This window comes from Bos indicus x Bos taurus, chromosome 9 (genome assembly GCF_003369695.1).
Source record: "Bos indicus x Bos taurus breed Angus x Brahman F1 hybrid chromosome 9, Bos_hybrid_MaternalHap_v2.0, whole genome shotgun sequence".
In the NCBI taxonomy this organism is placed as follows: domain Eukaryota; kingdom Metazoa; phylum Chordata; class Mammalia; order Artiodactyla; family Bovidae; genus Bos; species Bos indicus x Bos taurus.
Genome location: NC_040084.1, coordinates 83149259 through 83164447, shown reverse-complemented (window position 1 = coordinate 83164447; position 15189 = coordinate 83149259). Strand labels below are relative to the sequence as shown.

At 39.2% G+C, this 15189-nt stretch overlaps 1 protein-coding gene across 2 annotated transcripts in view; it reads left to right on the top strand.

Moving 5' to 3' along the window:
• Positions 1-15189, top strand: part of SHPRH (SNF2 histone linker PHD RING helicase) — an 89064-nt gene that overhangs the window by 70973 nt on the left and 2902 nt on the right. For both annotated transcript variants that reach the window (XM_027551770.1, XM_027551771.1), the window contains exons 26-28: positions 7450-7542; positions 8456-8542; positions 9313-9491. In XM_027551770.1, coding sequence (XP_027407571.1) covers positions 7450-7542; positions 8456-8542; positions 9313-9491 — 359 coding nt within the window. The remainder of the gene's footprint in view (positions 1-7449; positions 7543-8455; positions 8543-9312; positions 9492-15189) is intronic.

The following is a 15189-nucleotide window of genomic DNA, read 5'->3' as shown; positions in this document are numbered from 1 at the left end:
AAAAATCAGTATAATGTTATTTTTTAGTGGAAGTAATTTATACAAAAGATTAAAATAAATGAGAATGAAATGAATGGCGCAGAGTGAAAACTAACATTCTCCTTCATCCATCCTACTTTGCCTTGCCACTGTGAACAATTTCTATTTTTAGTTACAAAGATCACCTCTGTGATTCTCAGTAATATACATCAATTTTGTTTCTTAAAGTACTAGCTTTAGACAGTATCTGCTGGCTCCTCATTTTAAAATAGGAGAAAATTAATGCATCTATTCCTCCTTTCTATTTTTGTGATAGTATCATTTTTATATTATAATATTTATACATCCACATTTTGTTATATAAATACTTTTCATTACGGAACCAAGCAGAGTGATTGAAGTCATGCAGAAAGGAGCAGAATCCTGATCCTATATCGTTTAAATTTCACTTTTCAGTGAAGAATCCTAGTCTAATAGAAGTTCTCATTTTTTTAGCTAACTTCCTGCACTTCTGTGTCAGCCTTATCTGATATCATTATTCATGTAGTCCTCATTCTTTGATTCTTTTTTTCACTGTGCTATAACTGCATCAAGAAATTTTAACATGATGAGCATGTGAATGGCAAATCAGTTTTTGCACTTCTGAAAATGACTTTATTCAGCCTTCGCTTTAGAGTCATAAGTGATTGGCCTCATTACTATGAGACATTATTTGACATGTCTTGTATATCTTAGTTTGTGTGTATTTCACATGTATAGAATATATATACTAATATGGTGGCTCAGACAGTAAAGAATCCACCTGCCATGCAGGAGACCTGGGTTCAATCCCTGGGTTGGGAGGATTCTCTGGAGAAGGAAATGGCAATGCACTCCAGTATTCTTGCCTGGGGAATCTCATGGACAGAGGATCCTGGTGGGCTACAGTCTGTGGGATTGCGAAGAGTCTGACATAACTGAGCAACTAAGCACACGTAAGCACACAATGTAGTATGAAGATATGTTAAAGATAATATACTAATACACAATCTCTATAGAATCTCTAAGGATATGGTCTGCCTGTAGAATCTATTGACATGAATATTTCCTCTGATGTTTGATGAAAACTGAATACATTCATCATCTTCATTGTGTTGACTTTTTTCTGGTGCTCTTCAGAACACAGCAGACACTGTAGCCTTTAATTCTGCCAGTGGAGCTGAGCCTGACCATGAGAATCCATAGATACTACGAAGGAAAAGGTGTGGGAGAGGCAGATGGACAGATTTAACAGAGGAAATAAAAGAAGCCAAAGGAAGGAGGAAGGACTAAGACCAGTGAAGAAGGGTTATAACAGGCAACGAACTGTTGGTTCAGTCGTGGATTGTCAAGCCCTGCTTCAGAATCCACAGTTTCCACTTTTATTGTATAAGTCACTGAAGAAAAAATACAAAGCAGTACTAACTTTCTAGTCATGCTGCTGCTGCTGCTAAGTCGCTTCAGTCGTGTCCGACTCTGTGCGACCCCACAGACGGCAGCCCACCAGGCTCCCCCCGTCCCTAGGATTCTCCAGGCAAGAACACTGGAGTGGGTTGCCATTTCCTTCTCCAATGCATGAAAGTGAAAGTGAAGTCGCTCAGTCGTGTCCGACCCTCAGCGACCCCATGGACTGCAGCCCACCAGGCTCCTCCGTCCATGGGATTCTCCAGGCAGGAGTACTGGAGTAGGGTGCCATTAGAGCACTGTTTTTCTTTTGTTTATATGAATCAAGTACAAGTAGCATTTTGCTGCTCCATTTGGAACATACCATGTCTGTTCTCCCTTCTCAAAGTCAGGGGTCTCAACAGATAGGACATAGATGTGGAGGGAATAGTGTGAAGCCAACTGCAGTCTGTCTTCTCTACCATACTCATGGATTTTTCTAAGGTGCACCCTCTTTCCCCAGTCGTAAGATCTCAGGGAATAAAAAGCAGTACCTCTCACCAAGTTGCATTGGTAAAATATTTAGACCCATTCTGGAGGAGAGGGGTTGATCAAAGTCTAAATAAATTAAATATTACTTGATTGCTTTATTGTTAGAATTCTTTTAGTCTCCTACATATATGATAGAAACAAAACTGAGTTTTCTATCCTTCTAACACATTTAACAGCTTTTAACGCAGAGTCTATGATTTCAGAATTTTACAAGAGCCTGAGAGTATAGAACTGCACACTCCAATCAAATTTAACTCTGATTTTAAAAAATGTTAATTATACCTGCTTACAAGCAGAGACATTACTTTGCCAACAAAGGTCCGTCTAGTCAAGGCTATGGTTTTTCCTGTGGTCATGTATGGATGTGAGAGTTGAACTGTGAAGAAGGCTGAGCACCGAAGAATTGATGCTTTTGAACTGTGGTGTTGGAGAAGACTCTTGAGAGTCCCTTGGACTGCAAGGAGATCCAACCAGTCCATTCTGAATGAGATCAGCCCTGGGATTTCTTTGGAAGGAATGATGCTAAAGCTGAAACTCCAATACTTTGGCCACCTCATGTGAAGAGTTGAGTCATTGGAAGAGACTCAGATGCTGGGAGGGATTGGGGGCAGGAGGAGAAGGGGACAACAAGAGGTTGAGATGGCTGGATGGCATCACTGACTCAATGGACGTGAGTCTGAGTGAACTCCGGGAGTTGGTGATGGACAGGGAGGCCTGGCGTGCTGCAATTCATGGGGTCGAAAAGAGTCGGACACCATTGAGCTACTGAACTGAACTCAACAATAGATAAGAAGCTACATGACCTTTCTGATTTTAGTTATGCTAGTAGACAGCCTCTAGGCCAGATTTCATGAGAAATTTTTTGTTAACCTTTATTGGTAATGGAGCCCTACTTTTTTTCATTGCCTTGACCCAGTGATCTGGAGCTTTTAACTTTGTATTTAATTTTCCGAAAAGTGAAAGACCTGTGTATGTAGCTTCGAGATCTAGTCTGGTTTTGCTCATTAAATTATAATCAGGTGAGCAAAAATCTTCATAAAGAATATTTTATAAGATCCTTCTGTTGTAAAGAAGGAAAATTCCAAATTCTTTTTCTTCAGTATTAACTATTATAAAGCTCTTGGCTGCTTACCACATGAGAGGAAAACCAGGAGAGGCACTGGCTTGGTCTGCATGGTTGCACTTCATATGTCTCTTTTCATAGTTCCTCGTTGACCTCAGAGAGAACTTGTGTCTCAGAGAGAATGGCCACAAAGATCCAGTGTAGAGAGGCAGAGGACAAATGAAGGGTCTCTATTCCAGAGCTCGGGCTTGGTCACTGATGTTTCAGAAACAAAAACTGAGCATTAATCATAGAGTCAGGGTTGGCAGATATGTATCTGGAAAAACTAGACTATCAAGAAAGGATAGGAATGAGGAAAGGGACAAAACAATAGAAAAGGACAGAGGTGCTATAATTAAATGCAACTTTATCAATCTCATATATTAAGGAATAATCTAGCAGTAGTGGGGGGGGGGGTTCTATTCCTATGCACCCTCCTAATTCCAGCCTAACTTTTCATCTGTGTGTTGACTGACATGGCTAAAACATAAGCTGGGTTGGATTAAGGCTACCAGTTTACATGTCTTGAGAATATTTATACTCTCTTAACACCTTGCACAGGGATAGATTGACATCCCTTTCTCCTCTCCCATATCTTTTTTGCCTTTTCTGTGATCGCCTCCTATACAGATATAACCTGTATATAATCCATCACCTTCTTCCTGTTTCAGTCTGTTCAACAAAATGAATGTTTCTTTTCTGTAGCAGTGACCACATTGTGTAGTCTCTTCAGAAACTGGCAGATTTGAGCCAAAGTTCATTTATGTATATGAGATAAAAAGAAACATTAAGAAGAACAGTAGAATGTGGATAATGTTTATTAAGCTGGTATAATAAAGCGTTCACTTAAGTCACTTCCAAGCCAGCCCAGCAGTATAAGATTTTCCTTTGCTTCTCTCCATATTCTGTAACATACGTTAGACTGTATGCATTTGGGAATAAGGGAGTATCTTCATCTTTGTACATCCAGTGCCTACTGTAGTTCTTGTCACTTAGGTGCACAGAAAATTTTTGTTGAATGATATAAATAATCAAACGTGAACTTACCTGAAATGTTGGAGGGATTGAATGATAGAAGGATGACACAGAAGAAAGTCTGCCTATCTCTTTGATTACTGTTATTGACTCTGCTCTTAGACCAACCATGGTCTTTTCAGTATTATTTTGGGACTTTTGCTTTTCACTTGGAAGGGAAAAAAAGGCACAAGCAGAAAAGAGAAAAGAAAGTTAAGAATAAGGATCTCTGATTGTAAGGATTTGAACTAAAAGTCCACAGGGTTTGCTGACTTTATTAACCTCTCCAATCACTGCTGATAGGTAAGTGAAAAAAAATGAGTTGATAAACCTGAATGAAATGGTACCACCTTCCAATCAGTGACTTCTTTTAAGACCAGTTCCCTAGATTTCATTACATATTACTAACCCAAAATCCTCCTCAAGCTTGCTTTGTGTTAGATTAAATTTGCCTGTCTTTCATGACTGTTCTTACTTGAGTCTGTCTGGGAAAGTGATAGAGATCAATCACAAGATTTGATTTGGCTATTGTTGATCATTCTGAATGAATAAAAAAATATGTTGAGAGTTTTAAATTATATTCTAACCTCTTGTATTTTCATTTTATCTGTATTGTTTTACTCAGGTTTGTTTGGGATTGAGAACTTTAAAAATACATATTAAATTTTCTTTTACATTAAGTAAATTGATTGAGTGTATACTATTTATGGAAGACCATGCACAGCTCTAAGAGATATAAAAGTAAATGCCATTTAGTCCTTGTTTTCAAGCAGTATATCAACTGATAAATGACAGAAGTATTCTATACTCAGGTTTGATATCGTATCAAATGATACCACATAGAACCATCGCAGGGCAATTAATTAAGGAAAAAGCTGTTCCTTTCCAAATAAAATCTCTCATCTTTCCCTTATGAAAGACAAATTTAAATGTCAAACACAGAAAAGCCTAAAAGTCAGAAAACATCTAGTTTATAAATCCACATACCATTCATCAAGCATTTGTGAGTTACTGAAACTAATATAATGTGTTAATACAGCACTTTTGCTAACATTATTGCATTTAATACAATTAAATGTGAACTACATATAGAAAGGTAGGAAAATATTTACAACAAGAATTTAACATGTGCAGTATTTGAGTGGTCCTACAAACCGGTTTATTTTTATTGACAAGGAATATGAACAGACAGTTCACAGAAGAGAAATTCTGAATGGCCAGCAAGTGATATTCAAGCTTATTCTCAGGAAAATGCAGATAAATGAAAATTTGGTTCCTCATTTTACCTATTCTATTGGCAAAAAATTGAATTTTAACAAGTGTACTAAGAAGCAGGCACATCTAAACTGTTGATAGTTTAAAATTCTAGCATTTCTAGGGTCAGTGTGATAGGGAATCTACTGCAATCCAAATAATCTAAGAACTTTTTTTTAACCTTGACCAACAGTTCCACTTAGATGTGCCTATCCAACAAAAACTCTGTGCACACGTACCCAATCCTCTAAGTATAGTCACTAAAGTACTGTTTGTAAGAACAAAAAAGAATGAAATTAATGTAAATGTATATTAATAAGCAAATGTGAGAGTTGGACTATAAAGAAAGCTGAGCACCAAAGAATTGATGCTTTTGAACTGTGGTGTTGGAGAAGACTCTTGAGAGTCCCTTGGACTGCAAGGAGATCCAGTTAGTTCATCCTAAAGGAAGTCAGTCCTGAATATTCATTGGAAGGACTGATGGTGAAGCTGAAATTCCAGTATTTTGGCCACCTGATGCGAAGAACTGACTCATTTGAAAAGACCCTGATGCTGGGAAAGATTGACGGTGGGAGGAGAAGGGGACAACAGAGGATGAGATGGTTGGATGTCATCACCGACTCTATGGACGTGAGTTTGAGTAAGCTCCGGGAGTTGGTGATGGACAGGGAGGCCTAGTGTGCTGCAGTCCATGGGGTCGCAAAGAGTCGGACATGACTGAGCGACTGAACTGAACTGAACTCTAGTCTTTTCCTTCAGATTACCACTCCAGGTTGGAATTTTGCTTATAAAAGGTTATTCTGTTTTCTTTTGAAATTTTTGTTAAGAAGCAGCTTAATTTTAGAAGAGTTCATAGTTATCCTGGTGTTTCACCTGAAAATATCTTTGAAAATGAGACCTTTCAAGGAACATGGAAGTTTCTTACTTTATGCTAATTTCCTGTTTTATTTGAGATGGTTTTGCTCTTATTTAAGATAATTTTTAGATTGAAATAGGTCCCTTATACTTTTTAACCTTTCAAGTATAATTGAAAGTCTACATATCCAGAAAAACAAATGTAGATATAGGACTTTAATATGAGAATTTAAAAATCTTGCTTAATTCTTTGTTGGTGACTGTAAACTTAATAAAGTTTTCTTCCTTATTTGTTTCTATTTTTACCTTTAAGTATCTCTGTGTAAAAGTAGTAAGGGGGCGTGATGTGAGGGCAATAGTAATATGGGAATATTTTTACTTTTTGGTAACATTTACCCCTCTTGTAGGGTGATACTATGTCTCTGAAAGGTTACCAAGTGTCTACTATTTGGAGTACTGGGCTAAACGCTTTGTACACATTTTCTCCTTTAACCATCACAGCAACCTTTGGAAATAGATATAATGATCATCCCTGCTTGACAAACTAAGGTTTAGAAAGGTTAGAATCTTTATAACTAAGGAGCTGCAGAACTGGCAATTAAATTTCAATTTATCTCACTCAAAATCTCATGCCCTTAAGCTCCATGTCATACCATCCTCCCACAGCATTCTAGGAGGAAAACTTTCTCAATGAAGGCTTCAAAAACATTTGTGTTATTTCTTCATTTTCTTATTCCTTTATCTTAGAAATGGTTATGCAGAGTACAAAAAGCAGTTTTTAAGTGTTTATCTAGCTTTGTATAAATCTGCCTCTGTCCAAGTGGACATCATTGGTACCTCTGTCATTGTCCTTTGTAATGCCCCTTTTAAAAGAAAGGATTTTTTGTGGGTTATGTTCTTTACTATTTGCTTACATTAGAGTTTTGATTCATTATATTCTGAACAATTTCAGTGCTGTACTACCTAAAGTGATGAATGTTTTTTAATATATGTTCTAATTATCTAAAATAACAAAGTTTTGTAATTGCAAAATATAGCCACTTAACTAAAAAAGCTTACCTTAGGGTCTTATGAATTTCTGGAGTGCTTTTATATATTTGATTTTCTTGGGGTATAAATCTGTAACTTCTGCAGTTTGAGGCTGAAGAAAATTTCCAGCAAATATGAAATGAAAAAGAATAAACATATATGTACCTATCATACAGTTTTGATGGTGTTTTACCCTGACTGTCCATTCCCTTGTTAATTGGATTTTATTTGATAATAATGGGTTTTCTCCTTTGTGTTCAAAGGGCAGCCATTCTACAAAAGTGGAAGCTGTGGTCAGAACTCTGATGAGAATCCAGCTTAGAGACCCAGGGGCGAAGGCACTTGTCTTCTCAACGGTACAGTCAGCATCCTCGGTGTTAACTCGGACTGGCTGTCTGTTTCCAGTCAGTTTATATCTGAGAATGAACTGTTAATGTTCTGATGTAACTGAGATTTAGAATTACTGATCGACTTTTCCTTGTTAAATTTTTTTTCCTATATCCATTGGATAGAATTGTTTTTAGAGAAATTTGATGATGCTTCACAAAGCAATTCCCATAGCTGTATTTTTATATTAATTTTACTTAGGGATTTTCTTATATTACTATTTTAAAATTGAAATCTATAAACTTGAAAGTCATTTCACAAATGTACTTGGTTAAGGAAAAGAAAATTAACCTGTTGAATAAAAGGTATTGAGTAGAACATGGACAGAGGAGCCTGGTAGGCTGCAGTCCATGGGGTTGCTAAGAGTCGGACACGACTGAGCGACTTCACTTTCACTTTTCACTTTCATGCATTGGAGAAGGAAATGGCAACCCACTCCAGTGTTCTTGCCTGGAGAATCCCAGGGACGGGGGAGCTTTGTGGGCTGCCATCTCTGCGGTCGCACAGAGTTGGACACGACTGAAGCGACTTAGCAGCAGCAGCAGCAGCAGCAGAACTTCTAGTTTTCATTTTTGAAAGATAAATAGCCACATCTATTTATATATTCCATAATTTATTTTCTATTAATTATGTTTATTTTAATTCATTTATTAAAGATGCTCATTTTTTTACCCTGTCTTTAACCAGCATTTGATTTAAAATATCTTTCAGGATAGAAAATAATACTAATGGTATTACGCTTGAAGTTTTTGTTTTTGTTTACTTAATTCTGAGGTATGAAGCTGGTTTTGGTTAAGCTTACTTTGGTTTAGTCCCTTTTCAAATACTTTTTACATGAAAGCTATGTGTAAATATTTGGTTTTCTGTTTTCTCTGTTCTTAGTGGCAAGATGTATTAGACATTATTTCAAAAGCTCTCACTGACAACAACATGGAATTTGCACAGATCAGTCGTGTTAAGACATTTCAGGTATGTCAAGAAGACTTTACTCATGTTTTTTGGAGTGAATTCAGTTACAAACTGAAACTGCTCTTAACTAGCTTACTTGCATTTATTGTCGTGTGTCATATAAACCACAAAAACAGTTTGAGTTCTTGATTGACTATAAGATTAACATTTAAAGGCAAAGTAAACAAACTGCATTTACTTTACATCTATTCAGTTATACCCATGGCAAACCATATTTAAAGATCTTATGACTTGAGGTCCGTTTCTTTAACATAGGAAAAGATGGCCTATAGTATACCTTTTGAATGGACAGAGGCCTCATGCCCCTAAAATTAAGTTCTAAAAACACTGCATTAGGCAAAACTGCATATGGTCAAATTGTGCTTACCTCACCCTCAGCACAATGACAGATACAAACCTAAGAGAAAAACACCAAAAAAAGACCAAGTGAAAATATAGCAGATTCATGTCTCTTATACTCACTCTAGCGCTTTCTCTCACTCCTTCTTTCCTCTAAGCTCATATAGTTTCATTTGCATACATCACATACATGTATCTTGTGATTCTTCTACGTATTATACAGAACACAAGAGGTTGTGTGACGCTTTTTTTTTCTTAAAGTCAAGCCACATGATTTTGTTTTCTAAAAGTTGTCATCTTACATTTAATTTTCTTAATTATTGCCTTTCACAGTGACCTGGATACTGTTAGGCATTTTAGCATGAGCTGTAGTATCCTGCTTTTATTTTTAACTATCCAGCTAAAATTTAAATGTACCTTTCTTTTTTTAGGAGAACCTGTCAGCATTTAAATATGATCCCCAAATCAATATTTTGCTGCTGCCCCTGCACACAGGTTCTAATGGATTAACTATCATTGAAGCAACTCATGTTCTCTTGGTGGAGCCCATATTGAACCCTGCCCATGAGCTTCAGGCCATCGGAAGGGTGCACCGGATCGGACAAACAAAGTAAGGACTAAAGTTAACCTCAGGCACATTTGCTCTTGTTTCTAAGATACAGATCAGCATTTAAACTCTTCATTTATGTTCATCTTAACCTATTCATTTTTAGTGACTTACTTATATATTAAATTTTCAATTCTTAATATATGACCAGAAGATATTTTGAGATTTCCAGTGACTCTCCTCCAAACAGCAAATCCCCAAATTCTCCCAGATTTTTGTCTTTCCTTCTTCAGAAGCTACCCTGGTCACTTCATCAAGATAGTTTCTTAAAATACCTAAGACAGCTATTAAGCTGAAGGCATCTGTCATTAACTTTGAGAAGAACTGATTGTTGATTGGCTAAAGTAGCCACTATTTAAAAGAAGCCATATCTCATGCATAACTGAAAACAAATAGCTCTTTTATAAATGCTTCCCTTTAGGAAAGTACAACCTTCCCGATCTAATATAAGAGATAATTATTTAAAGTAAACCTAATAGTAAATATTATGTAGTATGTACTACTTTTATTCAAATCTCAGAATGGATAATTATCCTTTATACAGCCTCTCAGATGCACTACCTCCTGGATGTTAGATGCTTTCAATTTGTTCTAATGCATGCATACTCACAAATCAGTCCTTTAGTCGTGTCCAACTCTTTGCAGCCGCATGGACTACAGCATGCCAGGCCTCCCTGTCCATCACCAACTCCTAGAGCTTGCTCAGACTCATGTCCATCAAGTTGGTGATGCCATCCAACCATCTCATCCTCTGTCGTCCCCTTCTCCTCCTGCCTTCAATCTTTCCCAGCATCAGAGTCTTTTCCAGTGTTCACATCAGGTGGCCAAAGTATCGGAGCTTCAGCATCAGTCCTTCCAGTGAATATTCAGGACTGATTTCCTTTGTGATTGACTGGTTCGATCTCCTTGAAGTCCAAGGGACTCTCAAGTGTGTTCTCCAGCACCACAGTTTAGAAGTATCAGTTCTTCAGCACTCAGCTTTCTTTATGGTCCAACTCTCACGTGCATACATGACCACTGGAAAAACCATAGCTTTGACTGGACAGATCTTTGTTGGCAAAGTAATGTCTCTGCTTTTTAACATGCTCTCTAGGTTTGTCATAGCTTTTCTCCCAAGGAGCAGGCATCTTTTAATTTCATGGCTACAGTCACCATCTGCAGTGATTTTGGAACCCAAGAAAATAAAATCTGTTACTGTTTCCATTCTTTCCTCATCTATTTGAAGTGATGGGACCGGATGCCATGATCTTCATTTTTGGAATGTTGAATTTTAAGCCAGCTTTTTAACTCTCCTCTTTCACTTTCATCAAGAGGCTCTTTAGTTCTCTTTACTTCCTGCCAAAGGGGTGGTGGCACCCATACTAAGCACTTGTTAAATAAATATTGATTGAACACTTGCTGTATGTCAGATATTATTCTAGACACTGGAGGCTACCCTGGTGGGCTCACCAATAAAGAATCTGCCTGAAATACAGGAGATGTGGGTTCAGTCCCTGGGTCCAGAAGATCCCCTGGAGGAGGAAATGGCAACCCACTCCAGTATTCTTGCCTGGGAAATCCAATGGACAGAAGAGCCTGGCAGACTAGAGTCTATGGAGTCACAAGAGTCCACCATGACTCAGTGACTAAACAATGATGACAAATATGCTGTACCCTGAAGATTCAAATTGAATAAGATATAATCTTGTTTCCCCAAGGAGATCACTATGTAATACAGGAAACAGATGATTTAACATATTATAGTAGAATGTGCAAAAACAGGAATACTGTGATAACAAAGAAGAGCGTGCACTCTTGTGCCCTAGAGATCAGGAGAGGCTTCATTAGACTGAGTCTTGAAGGAATAATTACTCCAGAGTTGGCCTAGAGAAGGGTGCTCACACAGCAGAGAGTTGCTTGTGCAGAAACACAGAGGAGAAAATCAACATGATGTTTCTCAGGACCTTCAGGAGTTTGAAGTTGCTGTGGTATAAAGTATGTGCAGAGGAGTGGCAGGAGGTAAGGTCTTGTATGCCACACTCAGAAACAGCCTGCTCTGTAAGCAGTGGCTGAGAGAGCAAATGATGACTTTAATTTTAAGCAGGAAAGAGACATTCATCAAGCAAAATATGAAAAAGTAATATAATTGTAATAAATACAAGATTGTTCTAAAGTACTACCAAGTAACATTTAAATTGTCAGTTCAGATCAGTTCAGTTCGGTCGCCCAGTCCTGCCCGACTCTTTGCGACCCCATGAATCACAGCATGCCAGGCCTCCCTGTCCATCACCAACTCCCGGAGTTCACCCAGACTCACGTCCATCGAGTCAGTGATGCCATCCAGCCATCTCATCCTCTGTCGTCCCCTTCTCCTCCTGCCCCCAATCCCTCCCAGCATCAGAGTCTTTTCCAGTGAGTCAGCTCTTCGCATGAGGTGGCCAAAGTACTGGAGTTTCAGCTGTAGCATCATTCCTTCCAAAGAAATCCCAGGGCTGATCTCCTTCAGAATGGACTGGTTGGATCTCCTTGCAGTCCAAGGGACTCTCAAGAGTCTTCTCCAATACCACAGTTCAAAAGCCTCAATTCTTCGGCGCTCAGCCTTCACAGTCCAACTCTCACATCCATACATGACCATAGGAAAAACCATAGCCTTGACTAGACGAACCTTCATTGGCAAATAATGTCTCTCCTTTTGAATATGCTGTCTAGGTTGGTCATAACTTTCCTTCCAAGGAGTAAGCGTCTTTTAATTTCATGGCTGCAGTCGCTATCTGCAGTGATTTTGGAGCCCAAAAAAATAAAGTCTGACACTGTTTTCCCATCTATTTCCCATGAAGTGATGGGACCAGATGCCATGATCTTCGTTTTCTGAATGTTGAGCTTTAAGCCAACTTTTTCACTCTCCGCTTTCATTCTCATCAAGAGGCTTTTTAGTTCCTCTTCACTTTCTGCCATAAGGGTGGTGTCATCTGCATATCTGAGGTTATTGATATTTCTCTTGGCAATCTTGATTCCAGCTTGTGCTTCTTCCAGCCCAGCATTTCTCATGATGTACTCTGCATAGAAGTTAAATAAGCAGGGTGACAATATACTGCCTTGAGGTACTCCTTTTCCTATTTGGAACCAGTCTGTTGTTCCATGTCCAGTTCTAACTGTTGCTTCCTGACCTGCATACAGATTTCTCAAGAGGCAGGTCAGGTGGTCTGGTATTTCCATCTCTTTCAGAATTTTCCACAGTTTATTGTGATCCACACAGTCAAAGGCTTTGGCATAGTCAATAAAGCAGAAATAGATGTTTTTCTGGAACTCTCTTGCTTTTTCCATGATCCAGCGGATGTTGGCAATTTGATCTCTGGTTCCTCTGCCTTTTCTAAAACCAGCTTGAACATCAGGAAGTTCACGGTTCACATACTGCTGAAGCCTAGCTTGGAGAATTGTGACATTACTTTACTAGCATGTGAGATGAGTGCAATTGTGCGGTAGTTTGAGCATTCTTTGGCATTGCCTTTCTTGGGGATTGAAATGAAAACTGACCTTTTCCAGTCCTGTGGCCACTGCTGAGTTTTCCAAATTTGCTGGCATATTGAGTGCAGCACTTTCACAGCATCATCTTTCAGGATTTGAAATAGCTCAACTGGAATTCCATCACCTCCACTAGCTTTGTTCGTAGTGATGCTTTCTAAAGCCCACTTGACTTCACATTCCAGGATGTCTGGCTCTAGGTCAGTGATCACACCATCGTAATTATCTGGGTTGTGAAGATCTTTTTTGTACAGTTCTTCTGTGTATTCTTGCCACCTCTTCTTAATATCTTCTGCTTCTCTTAGGTCCATACCATTTCTGTCCTTTATCAAGCCCATCTTTGCATGAAATGTCCCCTTGATATCTCTAATTTTCTTGAAGAGATCTCTAGTCTTTCGCATTCTGTTGTTTTCCTCTATTTCTTTGCATTGATCGCTGAGGAAGGCTTTCTTATCTCTTCTTGCTATTCTTTGGAACTCTGCATTCAGATGCTTATGTCTTTCCTTTTCTCCTTTGCTTTTCACTTCTCTTCTTTTCACAGCTATTTGAAAGGCCTCCCCAGACAGCCATTTTGCTTTTTTGTGTTTCTTTTCCATGGGGATGGTCTTGATCCCTGTCTCCTGTGCAGTGTCACGAACCTCATTCCATAGTTCATCAGGCACTCTGTCTATCATATCCAGGCCCTTAAATCTATTTCTCACTTCCACTGTATAATCATAAGGGATTTGATTTAGGTCATACCTGAATGGTCTAGTGGTTTTCCCTACTTTCTTCAATTTAAGTCTGGATTTGGCAATAAGGAGTTCATTATCTGAGCCACAGTCAGCTCCCAGTCTTGTCTTTGCTGACTGTATAGAGCTTCTCCATCTTTGGCTGCAAAGGATATAATCAATCTGATTTCGGTGTTGACCATCTTGGTGATGTCCATGAATAGAGTCTTCTCTTGTGTTGTTGGAAGAGGGTGTTTGTTATGACCAGTGCATTTTCTTGGCAAAACTCTTATTAGTCTTTGCCCTGCTTCATTCCGTACTCCAAGGCCAAATTTGCCTGTTACTCCAGGTGTTTCTTGACTTCCTACTTTTGCATTCCAGTCCCCTATAATGAAACGGACATCTTTTTTGGGTGTTAGTTCTAAAAGATCTTGTAAGTCTTCATAGAACCGTTCAACTTCAGCTTCTTCAGCGTTACTGGTTGGGGCATAGACTTGGATTACTGTGATATTGAATGGTTTGCTTTGGAAACGAACAGAGATCATTCTGTTGTTTTTGAGATTGCATCCAAGTACTGCATTTTGGACTCTCTTGTTGACCATGATGGCCACTCCATTTCTTCTGAGGGATTCCTGCCCACAGTAGTAGATATAATGGTCATCTGTTAAATTCACCCATTCCAATCCATTTTAGTTCACTGATTCCTAGAATGTCGACATTCACTCTCGCCATCTCTTGTTTGACCACTTCCAATTTGCCTTGATTCATGGACCTGACCTTCCAGGTTCCTATGTAATATTGCCCTTTACAGCATCGGACCTTGCTTCTATCACCAGTCACATCCACAGCTGGGTATTCTTTTTGCTTTGGCTCCATCCCTTCATTCTTTCTGGAGTTATTTCTGCACTGATCTCCAGTAGCATATTTGGCACCTGCTGACCTGGGGAGTTCCTCTTTTAGTATGCTATCATTTTGCCTTTTCATACTGTTCATGGGGTTCTCAAGGCAAGAATACTGAACTGGTTTGCCATTCCCTTCTCCAGTAGACCACATTCTGTCAGATCTCTCCACCATGACCCGCCCGTCTTGGGTTGTCCCACGGGCATGGCTTAGTTTCTTTGAGTTAGACAAGGCTGTGGTCCTAGTGTGATTAGACTGACTAGTTTTCTGTGAGTATGGTTTCAGTGTGTCTGCTCTCTGATGCCCTCTTGCAACACCTACCATCTTACTTAGGCTTCTCTTACCTTGGGCGTGGGGTATCTCTTTACGGCTGCTCCAGCAAAGCGCAGCCATTGCTCCTTACTTTGGACGAGGGGTATCTCGTCACCGCCACCCTTCCTGACCTTCAACATGGGATAGCTCCTCTAGGCCCTCCTGAGCCCGGCAGCCACGGCTCCTTGGACATGTGGTTGGTCCTCCCGGCCAACGCCCCGGCCTCAGGCTTGGGGGCGTGGGGTTGGTCCTCTCGGCCGCCGCCCCTGGGCTCGAGC